Raw genomic sequence first — 27,937 nt, 5'->3', positions numbered from 1 at the left:
CAACCTCACTGAGCTCGAGCTGTTTTGCAAGGAGGAATGGGAAACAATTTCAGTCTCTCGATGTGCAAAACTGATAGAGACATACCCCAAGCGACTTACAGCTGTAATCGCAGCAAAAGGTGGCGCTACAAAGTATTAACTTAAGGGGGCTGAATAATTTTGCACGCCCAATTTTTCAGTTTTTGATTTGTTAAAAAGTTTGAAATATCCAATAAATGTCGTTCCACTTCATGATTGTGTCCCACTTGTTGTTGATTCTTCACAAAAAAATACAGTTTTATATCTTTATGTTTGAAGCCTGAAATGTGGCAAAAGGTAGCAAAGTTCAAGGGGGCCGAATACTTTCGCAAGGCACTGTATTTTCTATTTGTCTAGTTATTGTGGTGTTGAAACTGCAAACCATGATATAGAAGTGACTGAAGTCGGTATGTGAAAATATTTGTAACTTTGGGGGTGGGTGCTTTTTTTAATGACACTTTGAGTTGGACAAGTCCCTCCCCCCAATACATTCTCCAGCCTATCAGATAGGTCTGTGAGTATAGACTTGCCATTTTTGCATTTCATGGGCAGAGGACAACTGCAACAGACGTGTAAGAGCTACTCACCAAGATGATCAAAATGGGAGTGATTGTGGTACTTCTCAGTTTGATGTGTAAGAGAAATTCCAACCTTAACCTATTTTTCAATCATTAATCATTAATCATCAATGGCTTATTTCCTAGACCCTAGTTCTGGACTAAAAGTATTCTTAATGGAGATGGCCTAATCTGTGTCTGGGAAAGCAGCCGTTTATCATGTATTTCTAATATGCAGTTCATGATACTATTTTGAAGTCTTAAAGGAAACATGGTGCATATGGATAAAGACTGTGAACGTTAAATAAATTGTAAAACGTTTCACCTCAAACACAATTGAAGGTGTTACAGAAATTAAATACATATTTTCCCATTTAAGTTGAGTGCTTCTTGTAAATGCATTTATAACGTAGGCAATAGTTGTATATTAATTGGCATGGTTCTAAAATGTGTTTTTACAGATGTGACGAAATGCAATGATCAGTATCAAACTCAAGTTCGGGAGGTTCATCCTGGGGACCCAGTGACACTATACTGTGTTTTTTCAAAGGAAGATATCAATATGTTCTGGTACAAACAAATGGTGGGGCAAAAGCCTCAAACTATTGTAACAATGACCAAATATGATATGCCTGTATGGCACAAGGACTTTAACCATTCATGTGTCAATGTGGAGAAGGCTGATGCTGATGGGATGTATCGACTTGCTATTACAAACACGGACCCAACAGATGAAGCCGTTTACTATTGTGCAGTGAGAACAGCCTATGAAGTCAACTTTATCAATGGGACTCTTTTACTTTTGAAAGGTAATCATAGTATCTTAAAACTATTAACATTAGTACATTTACATGTTATTCACACAGCTCGCATCGTACCCACTGTGATGTTTATTTTTTTAATGCCAGTTAGTAGCATACACATATGTGTTATTACAAAAGAAAAACCCTCATTAATGTATACAATTAGCTGACAAAACTGAACTCTTCCAATCTTTGTGAAGCATGTGATACATTAGAGAATCAAAACATGTATCCCGTTTAGGTAAGAATCACCAAAGGTCACACTACCATACCGTGGTGCAGAGGCCAGTGTCTGACCCAGTCCATCCAGGACACTATGTGACTCTACAGTGTACAGTATTCTCTGAGACCTGTACAGGAGAACACAGTGTGTACTGGTTCAGAGCCAGATCAGGAGAATCCCATCCAGGATTCATTTACACCTCTGGGAACAAGAGTGATGAGTGTAAGAAGAGCCCTGAGACTCCTTCTACTACACATAGCTGTGTCTACAGCCTCTCCAAGAACAACCTCAGCCCCTCTCATGCTGGGACTTACTACTGTGCTGTGGCCACATGTGGTGAGATCCTGTTTGGCAACGGAACAAAACTGGATGTCAAAGGTACTTTTATGACCACTATTAATGCAAATGATCAGATGGGAAGATGCCTCGTAACCTTAGAACTGATTAACATTGCACCATAATAACAAACAGAGGTCAACAATCAATTAAAATGCCTACTAGGATATATGGAACTTACAATGCAGCCTTTTAAAAGGTTGGACAGAGAAGTTCCTGTTGTTCATTATTATTATTTTGTTTTTAGATCATAAAAAGCTGTTTTCATTGTATTGTTGTTATGTTCACCATGTATTTGTAGTAGGGATGGACTGTAATGCACTGGTTCCAGTTGGTATTGGTCTGTGTGGAGCATTAATGCTGAATGCTGTGTTACTGTTCTTCATCCACTCAAGTCAAAAGGAAACAAACGGTGAGTATTAAACTGGTGCTGTAATTTAATAACTTTTGTCATAATTAAATAACTGGTGCCATAATTTGCCATTTTCTTGACTACATGAAACATTGAATTTTAAACAATTAAATTGTTTAATTATATTTATCCAAATCATCATGTTGAGAGGCTATTCAAAGTTTGACTTTTTTTTATTTTATTTTTATAATGTAGTTCCTATGTACACAATTTGGTTGGAAAAAATACTTACTTGTTTGAATATTTTCCTGTAGTCTAATCAATGTTAGTGTGATTTATTAGTGTCCTCAGCAACCAGTCTAGAGACAATAAGCTCAGAGCAGCTATTCAAAGAGTGTGAGCTGGTTACAAGTCAAGTGCTCTAATTTCCTATTTATCTTTATATATCTCTGACATTGTGTCACAGTGTCAACTTGCTCACACACTCCCAACATGCTGTTATGCTGGCAAGATACTGTTATGCAGGCACCATTCTTGGTGTTTTTCTCCATCATGTGCACTTTTACTAATCCAGTTGTTACTGGAAAAATCACACTGTTCTTGCTGTTGTTTTTTCTAATGATTTTGTCATAATTTCAATGACTTATGCTGTGGAAACAGATGACACATCTCTACAAATCTGTGATGCCATTCTCAGTGCTGACCAGTTGGGTCAACAGGTACAAATCCTAGCTTTCAAAAAGTATGTCCTCCTCCGAGGGGAGGTGGTGGTGGATGTGCTTAATACATTTTTTTTAAGTATGTGACTAGTATCTTACTTAATGAATAACATCAATGCTATATTTTTTACTGAGGCCAGCAATTTGAGATGCCTGCTCTGCCACTCTACTATTCTGTAACAAAGCCTTGTGGAAGTGATTCACTCATCTCAGGAATTGTTGTTTTTCTCTCCATGTTTCTTCTCAGGGATTCAGTGGTGACTGGCTACAATACACTGCAGTGAACTTTACGACCAAGACAACTGGAACCAGGAGAAAGAAACGAAAGAACAAGGGGAGCATCCAATCGGTCAACCATTTTAAGTTGCAAGCTGACAGAAACAAGCAATATTTTTTTACAGACATAGATTACAGTTTGTTTTCTATAGTTTAAAGGGGTGTACATCCCAGAGTTACTAACCAATCCTGCTTGTGCTTTCTTGTTTCTTTGATCATTTCTGAAATTAAGTGTGAATGCATGTGCAGTATGTTTAATTAGTAGTCCATTTCAAAGAGTTGAACTTTGATGACAATTGTGTAAATCAACTTTGTAATTTTATTAAAAGCTCCATTTTAAATAATGTGATGAATCAGACAATGTTTAAATGTAAAGTGGTTTGATGATCCGACACAGCCCTGCTGGTACATGCTGGTGCATTATAGCTATAAACATGCTGTTGGAACTCAAGAAATACTGTAGAACGTAATTAACCTACATTAAATACAATGTTTAAGAAGGTATGCTATCTTATTGTTTGTTTCATGGGTTACAGTAAATACCACAACAATCATACATTTAGGAAGAATTATTAAAACAATAAAAATATAACTATTATACAATTATGCATTATTGCAAATAGAGAAAAATTACTTTGAAAAATGTGTAATACTTTTAAATTGCAACAAACTTTACTGTCGATAAAATAGTTAAGTAATCCTTGTCTGATCCAGAACGGCTCATAGGTTCAATATTTAATAATGGAATGCAGCTTGATGTACAAGTATACCTCCTGGACAGGACACTTAACCCAATCCATCTCCTTTATACTGAGTGCCAAGCAGAGAGGCACCCAGTCCCATTTTTAGAGTAATTGGAGTGACTTGACCAGGGATCAAACCCTCAACCTTCTAATCTCACGGTGAACAATAAGCACACGGCAACTTAGTTGGCTCACAGTTAAACAGTATGTCTATACAAAAGGCTAAGACACAATAGATATGATACAAGAGAAGAATATAGAATCACTAAAGAAGTCTAAAATAACAAAACAATCACAGATTAAGATTAAAGACCAGATTTTAGATTAAAGATAGATTTTACTGCATGATTTAAAGACCTCAATGGTTTCTGGCCCTCTACCTCACAGGACAAGCCATTCCATAACAGTGGTGCTCTGACAGAGAACACTCCTAGAATAACAAGTTTATTCTATGATACATTATAGTACCAGCGAGGCTAAAATGTCATGACTGTCTGAATACATTATATACATCTATACTAATAAGAGTTTATTGACCAAACTACATCCATTCCTCTGCTCATAAACAACATTCAGTCCCAGTCTGAACACCTGACATCAGAGTACACACTCTCCTGAGGAGTCTCTCTCTTCTTTCTTCCTCTTTTAGTTTTCCTCTCAGAGAAATTCAATGCAGCATAATTCAGCGTAACTCCATCTTGATCCTGTGAACCTTCATGTTTTTTTATAAATAAATGTAGTCATAATAATAGTAATAGTCGGGCAACAGGAGTTTCTAGAATCATATTAAAAATCTTCCACAAACAGCCAAACTAAAAATGTCTACCAACAGGCCAATATTATAACAGTTGTATTTATTTACCTGCTCACATTCGGTGGTTGAGTTGTCATGTCCAATATGCTGAGCAACACTCACTGCTAACATGAATAAAAACAAGCATCAACATGACAAAAGTCAAGAAAGGTAAAAGACAAAGGTTTTATAGTTGACGGCAAATATTGTGTATTAATCATAAAATGTATTAGGTGATCAACTACAGTTTGTAATACCAAAGAGCTCAACTTTATAATATTCACAAATTGGTTTTTGTTTTTCTGGTGAAGACGAGGATAATGATTACAACCACACAGAAAACAGATGTCACTCCCAGTCCAATGACGACATAATCCAGCGATCTTTCTAAAGGGAAGGAAAAATGTAACAGTAAGATGGCTGACTAAATACTTTTTTGCCCCACTGTATACTGCATATATATATATATACCTCCCTTATATTAAAATATAATAAATAGTATAGAGATACTGTATATAGCACCCTTAAATAAAAATACAATTGTAAGAGCGATATACCACCCTTGTATTAAAATAAAATACTATAAGAGAAATACCACCCCTAATTAAAATAAAACAATAAGAGAAATAGATACCACCCTCAAGATTGGCTCTTCCATATTGACTATGGCGAAATAAGGTCGCCTAGGTAGAGAGCTCTGTAAATATTGTACATATTTTCATTATTATTATTATTTTAAAGTGTTTTGTTTTTGCTTATTTTTTTATTAATGTTTTGGTTTTGAATGTTCTAGGGTTTCACTTATTTTTTGTGGTCTTGACTTACAAGGTTACTGGACGGAGATGAAAAGTCTGTTCGGCTTTATAGCTGGCTAGCTGGTTGGAATGATACAGCAGCATCAGCTTATTTTGTTTCATCTGCTAGGGAAGATAACAAGGACAGAAAAGAGTGTCTGGAAATGGCAGAGGAGATTCAGGGACAGGGACTGTTGATGTGTGAACGCATTTCCAGAAGACATGGCAACACCCAGGTGGTTGCTACGTTTTTGGTAATGGCGAACCAGTACCGACAGAAAGCAGCGGCTTCTATGGAGCAACTGAATGCAGGAGAAGCAGGTGTGGTGCTCTGATGAAGAGCCACTGGCCTGTTTGTCAGACTGTCTATGTCTCTCTCTTTCTGTACCATTGATGCCCCCTCTGCTCAAACTATACTGCCTTTCCAACCCAAACTGACTCAACTCCCATTCCATCCTCCCCAGCTAACTATAGACATTCAATCTCCATCCCCATCATCTCAATTTTAATTTGTTGTGTTGAATATTTGTTTGATTACAAGCTAAATATATGATTATTATTATCATATTATGTACATTGGTTGAATGAAGCCACATATTGAAGGATATATTTGATTAAATAGCTTGTGTTTGAAGTTAAGTTTAACTATCAATAGCTTGTATTTTGTTTTTAGCATTTTTTTTGTATATACTGTAGTTTAACATTAATTTCTGGTCAATAATGAGAATATTGTCATAGCAAAATGTACTTCAACCCCTATGCTATATGCACCACTTAAATATTACTTTTTTTCTACATTACAACTCATAATATTCATTACCTACCAATATTTGGGTTTGTTCCGTCGCCAAACAGGATCTCCCCACATGTGGCCACAGCACAGTAGTAAGTCCCAGCATCAGAGAAACTGAGGTTGTTCATGGAGAGGCTGTAGACACGGCTCTGTGTAGGAGAGGGCCTCGGGGCTCTTCTCACACTCATCACTCCTGTTCCCATGGGTGTAAATGACTCCTGGATGAGATTCTCTTGATCCGGCTCTGAACCAGTACACACTGTGTTCTCCTGTACAGGTCTCAGAGAGTACTGTACACTGTAGAGTCACAGAGTCTTCTGGTTGGACTGGGTCAGACACTGGCTGTTGCTCTACAGTCTGGTAGTGTGACCTTTTCTGACTGACACCTAATTGGGGTTGTTTTTATGAAAGAAATGTCAGTGTCACGTGAATACACAATTATTGCAGTTTGGCTCTCTAGAATCATATGTATGCAGCACCCTCAGCATCTATAACTATGGATAACTTAAAAAACAAAACTGTTGTGATAAACATTGAGATAAGAGTCTCCTGGATGGACTGGGTCAGACTCTGGCTGCTGGTCCACTGTCTTGTAGTCAGACTTCTAACCATTTCCTAAATTAATCAGAACATAATGAGCAATTATCAGACTTTCAAATAGTATAAGAGAAACATATTTTACTGCAATCTTTCTGTAGGCTGAGAAATTACAAATGTACTTAGCAAATATTTTGTTTAATTACTGAACAAATTATTGTCCAATTAACATAACTTATAAATATAGATTAAAATGATTTTACCTTTCAAAGACAGAAATGTGCAGTCTCAAAATTCCACTGTCATCTCTCTTCCAATTGCACAATAGTACATGGCTTCATCTTCTGGGATCGACTTCATGATACTAAGGCAAAACATAATCTGATCCAATTTTACATTAAAGTGTGAATTATTAAATCCAAAGTGAAACACAGGCTCTGTTAAATATTTATTCATTGATGAGACAAGTTGTGGAATACCTCCCACAGTTTGCTTGTACCAGTGCATTTGCTCATCGTTGAATTCCTCTTCTGGGAAAACACATAGCAGTGTTACAGGATCACAAAGTTGAACAGTGATCACAGGACTTAGCAGGTTAACATGGTCTACATCTAAATCAAATGGAAACAGAAACACAAGCATACTGTAGTTATCACACAGACAAGGACAAATGTTAAACAAGAGAAAACAGTAGTCTGTGAAAATCATTCCAGATTAAATACATTTATTTAGCTTTCTTTGTTTCTTAGCACTGACTCAAGTTTTAATTTCTTTTTAGATGGTATGTGGGTTGGTTGAACGTTCTAAATGTCAATTTATCCTACCCTTCAAGAAGCTTGAATTGTATTGAATTGCACGGCACCACAACAAAACATGTTTTAATATTCTACCAGTGATGAAATTGTACTTACACACTGCACTGAGAATAATCACAGCAACTCCTAATCTGACCATCATGGTATAATTTGGGGAGGTGGTGTTTGTTTTGTCGGTGCTTAAATGACAACCAAATATCAAATATTCAAACTTGAAAACATACCTCATTGGCTGGAACATAGTGTTCAATACTTCCTGTAAAATTGTCCAACCCGTGACCCATTTCTTCGGTAAACCTGACAAGCCTGTTGTCATAAGGTCCCCACCGTAGCTTACATGTTACTGTATACTATGGTGTCTCATATATAGTTTATTTTTAAGTGCCTAATTGTCCTATCCACATTACTTTTTGTTGTATGGATACATTTGTATAGATTATGTAATGTATTTTGGTGATGCCTGTACCATTTTTGACCGTGATTGTTTTTAGTGTCTCAAATGTGGTCTCAATGTGGTTTTAAAAATATCTGTATTTTGTATAATTGTATCGTTGTGGTTTGAAACTTAAATACATTTGTCTAACTAACTATATCAATGAATTTCTTGTTTTTTCTGTCTGTCTGCACAGTACATTTGCTGTATATTTCCAGCCTTTTAACTTGTTTTTTTAACCTGTTTCATTGAATTGTTTTTGTCATGAAAACATCTGACTGAAAATGCACTTGTTTCCCTTGTAGGTGTTTTGACTACAACACTGTGAAGTCCTATATCGAAGTGGTCTGGGATCATTTAAGGTAGACTGGGTTGATTACCTGAAAGCTCTCAAGTGTCAGGCTAAACAGGCAGTAACCAGTGGACCGCTCAGAAACCCAACGTCTTAAAGGATACAAGCATGTACAAGCACTGCGCTACACCCACAACAACATCTGTTAAATATGTGTATGTGACCTATAACATTAGATTTGGTTTGATAATTATTTTTTACAACAAAATGTCTATTTTTGATGTAAATGGCATGTTATAGAAGGGTCCAGACACCTTTTTGTCATTTCAAATTTTTAGAAACTTACCTCAAATAGCAAATCACTTCCTCATTATTGTGTGGTACAGAGGCCCTGGAAAAACCCAAACAAAGGCTCCAAAAACACCCAAATATGTCATTTTAGAAACGTCAAAGCTCTCAGTATAGGGATGCAGGTCTTAAGATGTTTACCACATGAGATTGTGTAATTACAAACTTTATCCACAATGTTATATTCCCTTTTGTGTGACTCGAGACATTTCCCCTAACCAGCTGTTCCAGTGTTCATGTAACCAGCTGCCACATACACACAGTCAACTAAGTGTATGTTATCTTCTGACCCACTGGAATTGTGATACAGTGAATTATACGTGAAATTATCTGTCGGTAAACAATTGTTTGGAAAATTACTTGTGTCATGCACAAAGTAGATGTCCTAATCCACTTGCCAAAACTATCATTTGTTAACAAGAAATGTATGGTGTGGTTGAAAAACAAGTTTTAATGACTCCAACCTAAGTGTATGTAAACTTCCGAATTGAACTGTATATATATAAAATATGAATATCATGGTGGACACCTAAGACTTTGTACGCAATGCCCTGATACATTTAGTGCTCAAATCTCTGACAACTGAACAATGAGGTGGGCACAAGGAATAGTGTTTTGTCATTTGTTATAGGCTGTTTTTAAGGACACGTAAATGTGGCTCATATGGCCAACATCCCTCATTTATTGATGACGCTAGCTGCGCCAGGTTGGATCTATATATGGATGTCAATTTAAAAAATCATATGGCATATTGTTTTTATGAAGATTGTCAAACACTCTTGCAAGTGGGCTAGTCCAGTGTCACTTTGATTATGCCTGCACATCATGGTTCACCAGCAGCCACAAACATCTAAGGATTATGCTTCCAGCCAAACAAACGTGTAAGAATTGTACCTGAACTCCCCCCTCATCTGGAGGTTGAGCATTTTTTGTCTCTATCTCTGTAATGTGTCTGTTTCTATGTAATTGTATATGTATTTACGTACAAAATAGGGACCACAATGGAAATAGGTCCCCGACTTTATTGTGCAATACACAAAAAAAAGCCTTCAATACTTGGTGAGTCTACAAGGTAGGGAGGGATGTATTTTCTGTTTGTCGAGGTTGCCACAGTCTAGTTATTGTGGTGTTGAAACTGAAAACCATGATAATGAAGTGTCCGAAGTCAGTAAGTTTTCTTTATTGGTTGTGTGGTGCATTGGCACATAAACTTGTCGGTGGAACATCCATTGCATATATTTTATATAATTATAAATACAGCATCAAAATGTAGAAAATCTGATTCCCTCTAGCTGATCATTGTTTGCAGCTGGCTCTGATCGTAGTGTAATGAAACAGGCAGGGAGAGTGAGCACATCTGCAGTGGTCGGTGAACCCTCAACCTTCGGGCCCATAGCCCTGCGTGGCATCGACTGTGCCACAAAAGCAAGCTAAAGTGGCAAAGTCAATATCCACGTTTATAAACACAGTTATTGTTATTTGTGGGTGTAAACATTATTTTGAGTAAATTCTGTAAGGGAGGAGAGTGTTCAGTCTATTTTACAGTAGAACAGTACAACATTTGAAAATATTTTTAACTTTGGGGAGGGGGGTGCTTCTTTTCTGACACTTTGAGTTGGACCAGCCCCTCCCCCCAATAAAAGTATATCTGTCCCTTAGATAACCAACCAGGTTGTTGGTGGGAAAATCTAACAGGAAGTGTAGCATGATTTAGTTTTCTCCAGCCTATCAGATAGGTCTGTGAGTATAGACTTGCCATTTTTGCATTTCATGGGCAGAGGACAACTGCACCAGACGTGTAAGAGCTACTCACCAAGATGATCAAAATTGGAGTGATTGTGGTACTTCTCAGTTTGATGTGTAAGTGAAATTCCAACCTTAACCTATTTTTCAATAATGAATGGCTAAATTCCTAGACCCTAGTTCTGGACTAAAACTATTCTTAATGGAGATTGTGAAAAGCATTCTAAATGGAGATGGCCTGATCTGTCTCTGGGAAAGCAGTCGCTTATCATGTATTTCTAATATGTAGTTCATTAAACTAATCTGAAATGTTAAAGGAAACATGGTGCATATGGATAAAAACGGTGGACATGTTTCACCTCAAACACAATTGAAGGTGTTACAGAAAAAAATATTTACGGAAAATATTTTCCCATTTAAGTTAAGTGTTTCTTGTAAATGCATTGCATTATCACTTTATAACGTAGGCAATAGTTGTATTTTAATTGGCACGGTTATGAAATGTGTTTTTACAGATGTGACACAATGCAATGATGTTCAGTATCAAACTCAAGTTCGGGAGGTTCATCCTGGGGACCCAGTGACACTATACTGTGTTTTTTCAAAGGAAGATCTCAATATGTTCTGGTACAAACAAATGGTGGGGCAAAAGCCTCAAACTATTGTAACAATGACAAAATATGATAAGCCTGTATGGCACAAGGACTTTAACCATTCACGTGTCAATGTGGAGAAGGCTGATGCTGATGGGATGTATCGACTTGCTATTACAAACACGGACCCAACAGATGAAGCCGTTTACTATTGTGCAGTGAGAACAGCCTATGAAGTCAACTTTATCAATGGGACTCTTTTACTATTAAAAGGTAATCATAGTATCTTAAAACTATTAACATTAGTACATTTACATGTTATTCACACAGCTCGCATCGTACCCACTGTGATGTTGATTTTTTTTAATGCCAGTAGTAGCATACACATATGTGTTATTACAAAAGAAAAACCCTCATTAATGTATACAATTAGCTGACAAAACTGAACTCTTCGAATCTTTGTGAAGCATGTGATACATTAGAGAATCAAAACATGTATCCCGTTTAGGTAAGAATCACCAGAGGTCACACTACCATACCGTGGTGCAGAGGCCAGTGTCTGACCCAGTCCATCCAGGACACTCTGTGACTCTGCTGTGTACAGTACTCTCTGAGACCTGTACAGGAGAACGCAGTGTGTACTGGTTCAGAGCCAGATCAGGAGAATCCCATCCAGGAGTAATTTACACCTCTGCGAACAAGAGTGATGAGTGTAAGAAGAGCCCTGAGACTCCCTCTCCTACACAGAGCTGTGTCTACAGCCTCTCCAAGAACAACCTCAGTCTCTCTGATGCTGGGACTTACTACTGCGCTGTGGCCACATGTGGGGAGATCCTGTTTGGCAATGGAACAATCCTGAATATTAGTAGGTAGTATATATGTATATATCTCAAATCTAAAACATTCTTAACTGAAGCCATGATTAAAGGTTGAATAGTATCAGTTCTTGTGGTTTTACACTTAAAAAAGCATCTATATAACTGTATTTCACATAAGTATGAATGTCAGAACTATGATTTTGTTTTACATTTCTAGAAAAAGCAACAGATCCTGTAATCATTGCTCTGGGAGTGACCTCGGCCGTCTGTGTGATTGGGATCCTTATCCTCATCTGCACCAGACATACTAGATCAGTTTGTGAACATTGTAAAGGTCAACTATTTAACTTTGCAAATTGTTATTTAAGGATTATCTGAAACGGTTTTGCAAATTTCCCTTTGAAAGTCTAGTAATGTTGATGCTTTGTTTTTATTAATGGAAACAGTGGGTGCTTCTCAGCATATCAGACCTGACAACTCAACTAGAGAATCAAGCAGCAAGGTAAACACAGCAAAGTTGTCTAAACAATATTGTCCAGAAATGTAACATGGCATTACTTTTCTCACCGTATTATTTTAAAACTACATATCCTGTTAGGGTTTAATATTGTATAATAGTTTGATGAAAATACGACTATTCACAGGATCAAGATGCAGATACCCTGAATTATGCTGCATTGCATTTCTCTGAGAGGAAAACTAAAAGAGGAAGAAAGAAGAGAGAGACACCACAGGAGAGTGTGTACTCTGATGTCAGGTGTTCAGACTGGGACTGAACGACAGTGCAGAGGAATACATTTGTCAAAAATCTATTTTTTAATTGCTATTATATACTTTGTCAAGACAAAAAGCAACACTCTTTTTGTATCATAGAGCTTCGGGGTTTTTCTCATCTCTGCAACCAAGAATCAAATCCATTTTCTAGACTAATGTGAGTAGCAGAATCAAGACAGTCTCTTTCCTGTACGTTATTGTTCATGTTTTCACTTAATTCATGAATTGATCCCAATTGTTGTTGTAATGTTAAATTAACCTTGTGATATTTACCACAGCATTTCTTGAGTTCAAATTTGAATTTATGAATCTGTTGATGTACAGTATATTTTGCTTTATTACATTACAAAATGTAACATTGCACATTAAAACACATTTCACCAGAAAATATTGTTTCCATGTGAACCCAGTGCAGTCTCTCAAAGTTATATTAACAATGTCATAATGAAATCATGACAAACCACCATACTGCTTCCCATTGGTGATCTGGGCACCCTTTCCAACCATGTACATACTGTATGTCCACATGGTACCGTCCTCATTCAAGAACTTGACAACACTCCCTCTTACAATTCCTACAAGATACCCACACTGCAGTTTCACTTATACCCTGTTCATACTGAAAAACTGAGCTTTACTGCACTGCCCTGGTTGTCTGGCAAGCATAAAGATGTAGGATCTTAATTTGATCACACTGTTACATGATCAAATTGTATTTTTCACATGCTTTGTAAACAACAGGTGTAGACTAACAGTGAAATGTTTACTTACAGTGCCTTGCGAAAGTATTCGGCCCCCTTGAACTTTGCGACCTTTTGCCACATTTCAGGCTTCAAACATAAAGATATAAAACTGTATTTTTTTGTGAAGAATCAACAACAAGTGGGACACAATCATGAAGTGGAACGACATTTATTGGATATTTCAAACTTTTTTAACAAATCAAAAACTGAAAAATTGGGCGTGCAAAATTATTCAGCCCCCTTAAGTTAAAACTTTGTAGCGCCACCTTTTGCTGTGATTACAGCTGTAAGTCGCTTGGGGTATGTCTCTATCAGTTTTGCACATCGAGAGACTGACATTTTTTCCCATTCCTCCTTGCAAAACAGCTCGAGCTCAGTGAGGTTGGATGGAGAGCATTTGTGAACAGCAGTTTTCAGTTCTTTCCACAGATTCTCGATTGGATTCAGGTCTGGACTTTGACTTGGCCATTCTAACACCTGGATATGTTTATTTTTGAACCATTCCATTGTAGATTTTGCTTTATGTTTTGGATCATTGTCTTGTTGGAAGACAAATCTCCGTCCCAGTCTCAGGTCTTTTGCAGACTCCATCAGGTTTTCTTCCAGAATGGTCCTGTATTTGGCTCCATCCATCTTCCCATCAATTTTAACCATCTTCCCTGTCCCTGCTGAAGAAAAGCAGGCCCAAACCATGATGCTGCCACCACCATGTTTGACAGTGGGGATGGTGTGTTCAGCTGTGTTGCTTTTACGCCAAACATAACGTTTTGCATTGTTGCCAAAAAGTTCAATTTTGGTTTCATCTGACCAGAGCACCTTCTTCCACATGTTTGGTGTGTCTCCCAGGTGGCTTGTGGCAAACTTTAAACAACACTTTTTATGGATATCTTTAAGAAATGGCTTTCTTCTTGCCACTCTTCCATAAGGCCAGATTTGTGCAATATACGACTGTTGTCCTATGGACAGAGTCTCCCACCTCAGCTGTAGATCTCTGCAGTTCATCCAGAGTGATCATGGGCCTCTTGGCTGCATCTCTGATCAGTCTTCTCCTTGTATGAGCTTAAAGTTTAGAGGGACAGCCAGGTCTTGGTAGATTTGCAGTGGTCTGATACTCCTTCCATTTCAATATTATCGCTTGCTCAGTGCTCCTTGGGATGTTTAAAGCTTGGGAAATCTTTTTGTATCCAAATCCGGCTTTAAACTTCTTCACAACAGTATCTCGGACCTGCCTGGTGTGTTCCTTGTTCTTCATGATGCTCTCTGCGCTTTTAACGGACCTCTGAGACTATCACAGTGCAGGTGCATTTATACGGAGACTTGATTACACACAGGTGGATTGTATTTATCATCATTAGTCATTTAGGTCAACATTGGATCATTCAGAGATCCTCACTGAACTTCTGGAGTGAGTTTGCTGCACTGAAAGCAAAGGGGCTGAATAATTTTGCACGCCCAATTTTTCAGTTTTTGATTTGTTAAAAAATTTCGAAATATCCAATAAATGTCGTTCCACTTCATGATTGTGTCCCACTTGTTGTTGATTCTTCACAAAAAAATACAGTTTTATATCTTTATGTTTGAAGCCTGAAATGTGGCAAAAGGTCGCAAAGTTCAAGGGGGCCGAATACTTTCGCAAGGCACTGTAAATAGAAAGATAACACGAGGAATAAATACACAACTAGTACGATTAACTTGGCTACTGTATATACACAGGGTACCAGTACAGAGTCATTGTGAGGGGGTACGAGGTAACTGAGGTAGATATGTACGTTTAGGTAGGGTAAAGTGACTAGGCAACAAGCTAGATAATTAACAGTAGCAGCAGCATATGTGAGTCAAAAGACTTAGTGCAAACAGGATCAATACAGATAGTCTGGTGTCACGAACCGGCTCGAAGCCCGTAACAAAAGGGAGACAACGTGGAGATGAGGAATAACAAAATATATTCATTAACTAAGGTAACCTAAATGCAATTTACTTCTTACAGCTCCCCCCTACTTTGTGCAATTTCCGCCTGAAGACATTCCCAAATCTAACAGCCTGTAGCTCAGGCACAGAACCAAGGATATGCATATTCTTGGTACCATTTGAAAGAAGTTTGTTTACATGTGAATTGAATGTAGGAGATTATAACACAATAGATCTGGTATAGATAAAACAATGAAAAAAAACATATGTTTTTTATTTTTATTTTTGTGTCATCATCTTTAAGATGAACAAGATAAAACAAACATTCAGATAGGATGATGGGGACAATTTCAGTAAAGAATATAAGAGGGCAACAGTACTTGTGCCATGTTTCAGAATGATAACTTCCAAAATGAGTGTGCTACATGACATTTATCATGAAGTCACTCAGGTGTCCCACACAAGTAGCCCAAATGTACCCAAGTGGCCAAATTGGTGAAGGTATACATTTTGAAACAAATAACTATATTCAAAATAACAAAATGGTATTCTAACACCCCCCCCCCCCCCCAAAAAAAAAAAAAAAATTGAGAAAAATAAATGAAAAAAAAACATGGAGAAAAAAATCATTATTGATTAAAAAATATATGAAAAAAAATATATATATACATTTACAAAATAACATGGGCAACTATTTACACACTTTCAATATTTGGAAGACCCTTAGTCCTCTATCAAATCAAATCTATTTATATAGCCCCAGCCTAAAATCCCAAACAGCAAGCAATGCAGGTGTAGAAGCACGGTGGCTAGGAAAAACTCCCTAGAATGGCAAAAACCTAGGAAGAAACCTAGAGAAGAACCAGGCTATAAGGGGTGGCCAGTCCTCTTCTGGCTGTGCCGGGTGGAGATGACAGTGGTTGTAGAGGGTGCAACAGAACAGCACCATAAGAGTAAAAATGAACCGTTTAGGGTTCCATAGCCGCAGGCAGAACAGTTTAAACTGGAACAGCGGCAAGGCCAGGTGGACTGGGGACAGCAAGGAGTCATCATGCCAGGTAGTCCTGACGCATGGTCATAGGGCTCAGGTCCTCCGAGAGAGAGAAAGAGAGAATTAGAGAGAGCATACTTAAATTCACACAGGACACCGGATGAGACTCCCATTCGGAGTCAGTGTCACTGTGAAAGAAAATGTTCAGTTAGAATAGTTTCACATATGAGCCCTGTATCAACAGGTAGAATAAACAGATAAATATAGAGAGTTGAAGGTTGAAGGTTGAATATATTAGGTTGAATATATTATTATAGTATTATTACCTGCTAGAACTACTGTCTCTTTTATATTGTGAAATTTCAGCTAGATCTACTGTCTCTATTATATTATGACAGACCAGCTAGATCTACTGTCTTTATTATATTACAAAAGACCAGCTGTATCTACTGTCTCCATTTCACTTTGGCCATTGATGTGGTCCTGCCCTCTCCTCAACAGCCTCAAATAGGCTATTTCATGTGGGTTGGGGTGGGGCGGCAGACACACGCATCTCACATTGCATGACATTACATGTTTATATATTGCTTCTAAAATTAGAAAAAAATCACAAATAATATTTTATATTATTAATTTCAAAGAAGGGCATTAGCATGATAAATCCTGTTGATGCGAGGAGTTCCTCTAGAGGAACACCTCCCCCCCCCCGTTCAGCTCAAACCTTGGCCCATGGAACGCAAAAAATATTCTTAGAAATATTTAACCTCCACACATTAACAAGTCCAATAGCTCAAATGAAAGATAAACACCTTGTTCATCTACCCAGCATGTCAGATTTTTTAAATGTTTTACGGCGAAAACACACCACATATTTATATTAGACCACCACCGAAACCAAGACAAGCGGCAGCCATTTTGTCCCAGAAAATATAAAATTATAAAAGCAGGATTAAAAAATAAATCGCTCACTAACCTTTTGAAAATCTTCATCAGATGACAGTAATAGGACATGTTACACAGTACATTTTTTTTTTCAATAATATGCCATATATATCCATAAATGTCCATTTACAATGTGCTCATGTTCAGAAATTACTCAAAAATGCCCGCAGGAAATCTAGGTAGCTCGGCAAGATAACGTAAATAGACATCATAAACTTTGGCTAAATATACATGTTCTACATATAGTTAGAAAGATACACTGCTTCTTTATGCAACCGCTTTGGTACATTTATTTTTAACGTTACAGAAATCGCACACTATTCAATTTGCTGAGACGGCGCTCAGATATAAGCTACATTTCTCCGTAATGTTGGAGTCAACAGAAACACAGATTTAAGCATAAATATTCCCTTACCTTCGATGGTCTTCGTTCAGAATGTTCTGGAAGGGTTCATACTTACCCAATACATCGTTTGGTTTCAAGTCTTGCATCTTTGTATTAGCTACAGCTAATAACATCAGCTGAAATGCACCCAAAATGTCCTCTGGTCCGGAAACGTTGCACATCAAAACTTCAAAATGACATATTATATGTCGACTAAACAGGTCAAACTAAGTGCAGAAGCAAGCTTTATGATGTTTTTAACACACAAAACAAATTTCAATTCAACCGGGCATCGTTTGCTCTTCCCAGGAGTGCTGGAACAAAGGAATGGCTGTGACCAATTCGCGCACTAACGCACAGGTTTTTTTCTCGCGGCACTTACTCAAATCACTCCCATAGGGCCAATTCTCGCGCGATTTGAACGATTAAACGCTCTACAGAAAGAGGACATCTAGTGGAAGAGATGGAAAGTGTCCCCAAGATCCATAAGTGGTTGGGAAGGGTAGGGGCGATGACGTCAAAGTTGCTCCAACTTTCATGACCACAAAACTAGTTTGGAAGAATGCATGCCCTGTGAGTTCTGCTATACTTACAGACATAATTCCAACGGTTTTAGAAGCTTTGGAGTGTTTTCTATCCAATAATAATTATTATATGCATATATTAGCAATTTTTGACAATTTTTTTTTCAGTTTACTAGGGGTACCCAATTTCTCCAAAGGGGGCGTAAATCTGCCATGCCCTCAAAGAGATTTACCAGTCCAAAACGATGTCCTCTCCCGTTCAAAAAATATTCCTCCGCAATCGCTAAATGAAGCATCCTACAACAATCTCTGTCTCACATTCCCAAATCAATTTATTCTAAAATTGTGTCTACATCTGTATATCTAGACTTAGATTTAGCTTTCCCTGACTTAGTCGCCATAATGATTGATATATAAACAGCTGAATCTGCGCGTTTACCAAACAATGCAGTGCGTAATATGTGCTTCTCCTTCCGGTATGAAACTTCAATAGCGAATGACTCACTTTACACCGGAGCTTATTACATGGGTTGGTCTTGCAACACATAAACATGGCATATTGCCATTTAGCTCAGCTCATTGGCTATCTACCCAGCTAGATTTCAAGACGATCAGTGGTCATTGGGTTAAAAGACAGTCAATCAACGAAACAGCAGGCAAATCATTGGTGCACAATGATGTCATGACTTGTTGTCTTCAAATCGGTTTCTTTCAGTCAATACGTCCCACGAAATGGCCCATCAGGTTTGATTGTGTTACAAACAAACCAGTTGATTGCAGTGAAACCAAACATGACTGGAAAAGTCACATTCTGTGTGGGTTATTTACCTGGAATGTATCGTCGAAAATGGAATGAGACGGAATTCACAACACAAGCGGTTCACAAAATGTTTTCTGTTAGGCTAAAAAACGGATTTTATCAAACAAAAGATCATTCATTGTGTAACAATGAGCATTGGAATTGCAAACAGACAAAGATCGTCTAAGGTAAACAATTTATTTAAATGCAGTTTGTGATTATGTTACGCCTGTGCTGGTTAAAAAATAAAAAAAAATATGGGGCTCTATGCTCAGATAATAACATCGTATTCTTTCGCAGTAAATCATTTTTTAAATCTGACGACGCAGTTGGATTAGCAAGATTCTAGGCTTTCGATACATGTGAGACACGTGTATTTTCATGAATGTTTAATATGACTATTTATGTAGCGATCACCGTATGTTGTGGAATTTCAGCCCGCTAGCGGGTTCCGTGCACAGAGAGGTTAACAATGGCATGTGTAATCAGTAATCAGTAGTGTAAGTGAGTGTTTTGCATGCATAAATGTGATAATGCGGGGTGTTCAAAGGTGCCAAAGCAAACAGTCAAAAGGCCACAAAAATACCACAACAAAATCTATGAAGGTGTCTGCATGGAGAGAGTCTTCCCAATGAATCTGGAAGAGGTCTATTTATCCTGGGACACACCTGGGCCCAGGTGTTTCCCATGTAGCTGACGACCCTCCCAACTCCGCCCACCGGTATCCTAATAAGGAAACAAGAACAAAGAGAGAATAGGGCAGACTCCCCCTTATAAAACCGGGGATCCAACAAGGACCCCGGAACAACATACCCTGCCCCAGCCAACCTCATCCTCAGACCTCAGCAACCTATGCGCACAGGAAGCAACTTTTAAGAGGAAAGAAGAAAACAAGACCAGGAGGGAACAGACAGGAAAGAGAGAACATGACAATACCAAACAATGGTGAGTCACGTAAACATTCAGGAACAGGGCGCACGAGAGAGTGCATCAGCAATCACATTATCAGTCCCCCGGAAGTGCCGCACATCGAGATGGAATGATTGTAAAAATAAACACCATCTCATTATCCTCTGATTAGGACACATCATGGACCTCAAAAAGGTGAGAGGGTTATGGTCGGTGTAGACCACAATAGGTACTACTCCCGACCAGACATACATGTCGAAGTTTTGTAGCACCCAAATGAGTGCTAGGGCTTCTTTTTCAATGACCGAATAGTTCAACTGATAATGGTTAAACTTTTTGGAAAAGAAACTAACAGGCCTCTCAACCCCAGACACATCTGCTTGCAGCAAAACTGCACCTGCCACCACATGACTAGCATCCACCTGCAAGGTAAATGACAAATCCACGCAAGGAGCTGCCAACACCGAAGTTGAGGTAAGCAACCTCTTTGCATCTTCAAAAGCCTGTTGACAACGAGTAGACCATACGTAAACAGCCTTAGCTTTCAGCATCTGTCAAGGGATCGAGTTTTACAAAAACTATGGTAATAACCAATCATGCCCAAGAAACGCACCAGTTCCTTTTTAGTATTTTGTGGTGGAAAATCCTCAATAGCTACCACTTTAGCCAGAACAGGACGCACTTCACCCTGCCCAAAAACCTTCCCAAGGTATGTAACAGTCGCCTGAGCAAACTCACATTTAACCAGATTGATCATGAGGCGATCCGCAGCCAGACGTTCGAACAAGGCTTGATTACGGGACAGATGTTCCTCCAAAGTATCTGCATATATCACTGCATCGTCCAGATAAACAGCGCACCCGGCCAGACCGGCGACAATCCTGTTCATGAGTCGCTGAAAAGTGGCAGGTGCATTACGCAGACCAAAACTCATAACCAAATACGAGTACAGACCAGAGGGTGTAATAAAGGCAGAGATTTCACGTGCCCTACTCGTCAGTGGCACCTGCCAATAGCCCTTTAACAGGTCAAAGTTGCTCACAAACTTAGTTGCGCCGACTTGATCAACGCAGTCCTCCATCCGAGGAAGAGGAAATTAATCTGGTTTAGTGACACTGTTTACCTTACGGTAGTCCGTACAAAATATGTTTGTTCCATCCGGTTTACTGACGAAGATACAGGGAGAAGCCCAACTGGAGAAAGAAGGCTCTGCTGTCTTACTCTCCAGCATGTACCTGACCTCAGCATCCAGACAAAGCAGTTTCTCTGAAGAAACTCTATAGAACCGCTGACGAATGGGGTCAGCATCTCCAATGTCAATATCATGTTCTATTAAGTTTGTACGTGTAGGTGTATTAGAAAACAAACCTGGAAATCTCTGAAGCAGACCAACCATCTCTTTCCGCCCATCAAAAGGTAGATGAGTGAGAAGGCTGTCTAAAATATCCAGTGTCTCTGAATTTTTCATTCTACGCTGCAGTATGCAATTGTCGGGACCAGGAACATCTTCCTCCTCATGCACAGATCTAGCATGACAAGAACCCAAGGAATAACGGTACCAGTCAAAATAACAGGTTTACCGTCCTCTGTAGACTCCCACTGTTCAGTTTCAGAGGAACGTGCATAATAGGGTTTTAACAAATTTACATGGTACAGTTGGTGTGCTTTCCTCCGTTCTGGAGTGGCAACTAGATCATTTTGCTCAGTGTACTGGCACACCACTGTATATGGACCTTGAAACTTGGCTTGAAAAGGAGAACAAACAATTGGCAGCAGAGCAAGAACCTGGTCACCCGGACTAAAGAGACGAGGCTCAGTTCGGCGATCAAATATGCCCTTCATCCTCTCCTGTGAAGATGATAGCTTCTCTTTAGCCATTTCACCAGCGCCGGACAAGTGTCGCCGGAAATCACACACATACGATAACAGGGACTGAGGAGGCTCGGGAGACTTCCAGTCATCTTGGAGAATAGATAGAAGTCCACGCACCCTATGTCCAAAAACAAGATCATTTGGACTGAACCACGTACACTCCTGTGAAACCTCCCTAGCGGCTAACAGTAACCAAGGCAACCCCTCCTCCCAATCCTTATCCACAATAAGCTCTCAACAAAGACTTAAGTGTTTGATGGAAACGTTCCAGTTCTCCTTGACTTTGCGCATGATAGGCGCTAGACAAATTGTGTTTAATGTGGATCTGGTACAACAACCTAATCACCTCCCCCAGAAAACAACTACCATGAGACACCCACTTTCTCATCAGGACATCCTCTTGGAGAAAATAGCCATGGGCGACATCTCCCAACTGTTCCACAGGCACAATTTGGTCACACAACTCTTCTAATGTGGGATCAGTCCTTTGCACATTGATTAGATCTGAGCGGGTTACAGATAACGGGATAACAGGGAAAGTAGTGACATACTTGCGTTATTCTCATTAGCCGGCGCAGTGACCAGTTCGCCACGGCTCATAGAACGCATTACTGCACACGCAGAGAACACCTCTGGGAAACTCTGTACACTCATCAGGAATCCCAACAAATGACGGCTTAGTGGAAACCACTAGAGATGGAAACACGACAGGCCACACACGCTCACCAGCCAAGTTACTCCCAAGGATAACGTTGATACCCTCAATAGGCAATGAAGGACGCACCCCCACAAACCTCACCTTTCACCAGTCCACAATCCAACATCAGTTTATGCAATGGAACTGACAGAGTGTTCAAACCTATTCCGCTAATTAGAACACTATTCCCCAAATCAGTCTCAGTAGAAAAGTGTAACACAGACTCCAACATAAACGATTCAGAGGCACCTGTGTCTCTCAAGATCTTCACTGGCACTAGGTCCTTACTTCCTAACATAGACACAAAACCCTCGGTAATGAAAGGTAAATAGTTTGGGTCAATATGGACTTTCACATGCCCCTGGGCCTGAGACAATGTGTGAACTGATGTGGAACAGACGCAGCTAACACTGTAGGCTTAGATTTAACATAAGCACACGTAATGAATTTACCCTTTGCCCTGAGAACCGGACATTCGTTTTTACAATGACCTGAACCTTGACAGTAGTGACACTCTTGACACTCTTGACCAAAGTCAGCTTTACCACGGGAGTCAGGCGCAACCCTAATTGAATGGAACTTGAATGGAACTTGAATGAACCAAAGTATCTCGGTGAGCGAGGCGCAAATCTCTTTGAACGCCCCCACTCACTCCGAATACGAGGATCTGCAAAGACACTTTTGTGAGTCAAAACATATTCGTCTGCCAAAACCGCAGCTTCAGCGACAGTCTTTACTTTTCGTTTGTTAATGTACGTGGCAATACGATCAGGGATTGTGTCATTACATTTCTCTAACATAATCAGATCACACAGCCCTTGGAAAGTCATAACACCAGCAATTAAACTGTGAAGATCATTCTCACACAAACTCAACTTGAGTCTGTTTATCATCCCTTTTTAAAGTTCAAAATCGTTGGCGGTAAGCCTCAGGAACCAATTCGTAAATCTGTAACACAGCTGTTTTAACCTTATCATAACTGGCACTGTCGTGTACACTAAGAGCTGAATATGCTTTCTGCGCTTTACCAGTCAGCACACACTGCAACATTAAAGTGCCGTCAGAATCAGGCCAACTCCTAGCATCAGCAACATGCTCAAACAATGAAAATAATGTATCAGGGTCCTTTTCATTAAATTGAGGCAACAACCGTAAGTTCCCAACAATATCAAATGTGTCCGGTGCACGACAAAAAGACGAACGACCACTAGGTAAATCTGGGTCACCTTCCCAGAACAAACTCCCCCCTGAGATCTTTCCTTCCGTAACCAACTCTATCCACTCTTGTTGCAGCTTGATTTTAGCAAGCTCCATATCTTGTTTAAATGCCAATTCCTTTTCATATTTTACACGATCATGCTCTAGCTTCTCATGATCATGCTCTAGCTTCTCACGATCATGCTCTAGCTGTAACAGAAGCAGTTCTTTCTGCTGTTCAAAAAGACTACTAGGACTAACCGATGGCATGGCCATTGTAACGTTACGGGGAGACGGTGAGACCTCAGCAGAGGCAGCCCCAGTGGTAACTTCAAGAATACCACTCTCCATCAGATTGGCCCTCAATATCAACCTAATAGAATTTCAGACGTTTATCACTAATTTCAACCTTGTAGTGTTCAGTGACCTTCAACCGCTGTTCTTTAGTACATAATTCTAACATTTCCCCTGATGGAAAGTGAGTGAACTTGTCTACATAAGATGCCATAGTCACAAGAAAATAGCAAACATGGAGAGAGTCTTCCCAATGAATCTGGAAGAGGTCTATTTATCCTGGGACACAGGTGTTTCCCATGTAGCTGACGACCCTCCCAACTCCGCCCACCAGTATCCTAATAAGGAAACAAGAACAAAGAGAGTGTACGGCAGACAGTGTGGGAGGGTCGTCACACTGCGTAAACTATTTTGCACTCTTACGGCTTGGGGGTAGAGTTGAAAGACTTGGCCAGGTCGATGAAGATGGCTGCACAGTACTGGCTTTTATCAATGGTGGTTATGATATTGTTTAGTACCTTGAGCATGGCTGAGGTGCACCTGTGACCAGCTCGGAAAACGGATTGCACAGCGGAGAAGGTACGTTGGGATTCGAAATGGTCAGTTATCTGTTTATTAACTTGGCTTTCGATGACTTTAGAAAGGCAGGGCAGGATGGATATAGGTCTAATAGTTTGGGTCTAGAGTATCACCCACTTCGAAGAGGTGGATGACTCGGCAGCTTTCCAATCTTTAGCGATCTCGGACGATACGAAAGAGAGGTTGAACAGACTGGTAATAGGGGGTGCAACAATGGCAGCGGATCATTTTAGAAAGAGAGGGTCCAGATTGTCTAGCCCAGCTGATTTGTACGGGTCCAGGTTTTGCTGCTCTTTCAGAACATCTGCTATCTGAATTTGAAGTAGAAGCTGGGGAGGCTTGGGCAAGTAGCTGCGAGGGGTGCGGAGCTGTTGACCGGGGTTGGGGTAGCCTTGCAGTCGGATGCCAAGCAGTTGCCATACCAAGCAGTGATGCAGCCAGTCAAGATGTTCTCAATGGTGCAGCTGTAGAACATTTTGAAGATCTGAGGGCCCATGACAAATCTTTTCAGTCTCCTGCTAAGTAAGAGACGTTGTCTCTTACATTTGTATTTCCATTTCTATTTATTAGGGATCCCCATAAGCTGCAACCAAGGCAGCAGCTACACTTCCTGGGGTCCAAACACACCAAAGCACCCACATTACATATAAAACAAAAGATGAAACAGTGAACTATGTTTGTACTAAGTGAGCTAAAGATTAAACAGTACATCATATAACATCCCTACACCACCACATATCCACAGCCAAAATGTTCAATTCCACCATACAACATTATCACAATGTGTGAGTATGCATGTGTCTGTACCTTTGTGTGTGTCTCTTCACAGTCAACATTGTTCCATAAGGTGCATTTTTACCAGTTTTTTTAATCTGATTCTACTGCTTGCATCAGTTACCTGATGTGGAATAGAGTTCCATGTAGTCATGGCTCAATGTAGTACTGTGCGCCTCCCATAGTCTGTTCTGGACTTGGGGACTGTGAAGAGTTTTCTGTAGTCCACGATCAGCTCCTTTGTCTTGCTGACATTGAGGGATAGGTTGTTGTCCTGGCACCACACTGCCAGGTCTCTGACCCCCTCCTTATAGGCTGCCTCATCGTCGTCTGTGATCAGACCAACCACCCTCGTGTCGTCAGCAATCTTGATGATGGTGTTGGAGTTGTGAGTGGTCATGCAGTCGTTGGTGAACAGGGAGTACAGGAGGGGACCATACACACACCCCTGTGGGGCACCGTGTTGAGGGTCAGCGTGGCAAAGGAGATGATACATATCCTCACCAGCTGGGGTTGGCCCGTCAGGAAGTCCAGGATCCAGTTGTAATGGGAGGTGCTCAGTCCTAGGGTCCTAAGCTAGGGCGTCAACCATGGCTCTCCACCTCCCTCATTTCTCTGCGAGGCCTTTTTCCTCTTGTCAGGTGATCCATGTTTTATTCAGTTCCTGTAGAGTGGAGCATCTCTAGTTGGTTTTTGGTCTGTTTATTTCATATCCCAGCGCTTGTCTTGTTATGTGTATTATGTCTTTCCTGAGTGATCCTGAGTGATCTCCATTTTCTTCTCCTCAGACTGATGATGACCTCTTTCTTCTTCATTCACAGCTCTTGGTTTGTTATGTTGTTGGGCCACTATATCCTCAGTATATACTGCACCATTGTAAGTTATTGATAAATATTCTGAGTGAAGCCCTTTTATATAATAATTGAATTGTGGCCTTGATCTTTCCTTGACCTCGTTCTAAAGTCGCTAAAGCAGCTATTCCTTGACCATAAAGGCCTGGACTAGAATAGCACTGTCCTATGCTATCCAGTTTGTCGGGTAGGATCTCTGTAACACGTGTACCATTGCTGTACTTACACTCTACCTGTCTATGTAACCACCAGGTTAATACATAGGTATCGTTGGAAGACAATTACTTTTAACTAGGTGTAATTTCTAACAAAAGATAATATTAGAGTTGATGTTGTGCTATCTTGATTATTATATTACCTGTACAATGAGCTCAGAACTTTGATAACTTTTTGTTGGCTATTCCTCTTCACATAACTATCAGCAGTGACTTCCTTTGGCATGACATTATCTGAAAACTGTACAAATAGCAATGAAGCCTATTTGACATTACCCTCTTGTAAAGCACTTCCGGAAAGAGTTGCAGGTGTCTATATAATAGAAACATTGAAAAGTGACACAACTTTAGCAAATAACAGAATAGTGGCCTAAATGAAAAACTGCAGGGGTAACTGTTTGGGTAACCAAAAACACTGTTGCTAGTTCGGAAATGTAACAGGAAGTATTGTGTTTTTTACACCAGCCTATCAGGTTGGTCTTTGACTTCAGAACTGCATATTGGTACATACTTATTCCAAGTGTTTCAAGAGGACTAACCTGAAGTTGGAGCTACACACCACGATGATCAGAATCTGGGTTGTTGTGGTATTGTTTAGTACAATATGTAAGTCTGGTAATTCCTACCTAGACTTGTCTAACCATAATGTGGTTGAGCTTTCGTCAGTCCATCAGGTCTAGTTCTTCTGATTAACCTAAACTGTTTTGCAATTTTAGATGTGACAAAATGCAACAATGTTCAGCGGCATATTCAAGTTCAGGGTGTTCAAATTGGTGACCCAGTGAGTCTCTACTGTGTTTTCTCAAATCAAGTATACAATGAGGGAAACATGTTCTGGTTTAAGCAAATAACAGGGGAAATCCCTCAAGTTGTTGCAAGAATGCATAAATTTCAGCCCAAGCCTGTACTGTACAAGGAATTTAACAATTCACAACTCAATGTGGAGAGGGCTGAAGCTGACGGGATATACCGTCTTACAATCCCAAAGATGGAACCAATGGATGAAGCTATTTACTATTGCGCAAGTAGGACAGACTATGAAGTGAACTTGATCAATGGGACTTTTTTAGTAATAGAAGGTAATGAGAAGATGTTAATGCCCTTTCTTTTTTGTTCAGGGTTCTTACGTCTTCATATGTTTTCAATGTGTCTGTGTGGTTTTAACATTCGTGTGCATTTTGGAAAGTTTTGTTTCAGACTGATTCATATGAAACTATAAATGTAGCATTTAGGTAAGAATCACCAGAGGTCAGATTACAAGACTGTGGTACAGCGGCCTATGTCTGACCCATTCCACCCAGGAGAAAATGTGACTCTGCAGTGTACAGTACTCTCTGAGATCTGTACAGGAGAACACAGTGTGTACTGGTCCAGAGCGAGATCAGGAGAATCCCATCCAGGTGCCATTTACACCCCTGGGAACAGGAGTGATGAGTGTGAGAAGAGCCCTGAGACTCCCTGTAGACACAGAGCTGTGTCTACAGCCTCTCCAAGAAC

At 39.6% G+C, this 27,937-nt stretch overlaps 1 protein-coding gene and 1 pseudogene across 1 annotated transcript; one reads left to right on the top strand and one right to left on the bottom strand.

Moving 5' to 3' along the window:
* Window positions 1-4,373: 4,373 nt before the first annotated feature.
* LOC110487756 lies at window positions 4,374-6,797 on the bottom strand (annotated as a pseudogene).
* Window positions 6,798-10,520: 3,723 nt separating this feature from the next.
* Window positions 10,521-13,397, top strand: LOC110489477. Its single transcript, XM_021562175.2, has 6 exons — window positions 10,521-10,692; window positions 11,091-11,441; window positions 11,677-12,033; window positions 12,204-12,320; window positions 12,433-12,488; window positions 12,631-13,397. Exons 1-6 carry the CDS (start codon window positions 10,650-10,652, stop codon window positions 12,760-12,762), a joined length of 1,056 nt encoding a protein of 351 aa, XP_021417850.2. The 5' UTR covers window positions 10,521-10,649; the 3' UTR covers window positions 12,763-13,397.
* The last annotated feature ends 14,540 nt before the right edge of the window (window positions 13,398-27,937 follow it).

The sequence above is a fragment of the Oncorhynchus mykiss genome, chromosome 14 (assembly GCF_013265735.2).
Source record: "Oncorhynchus mykiss isolate Arlee chromosome 14, USDA_OmykA_1.1, whole genome shotgun sequence".
Lineage (NCBI taxonomy): Eukaryota > Metazoa > Chordata > Actinopteri > Salmoniformes > Salmonidae > Oncorhynchus > Oncorhynchus mykiss.
Note: the sequence above shows the minus strand (reverse complement) of the source record. Positions and strands in the feature narration are given on the sequence as shown.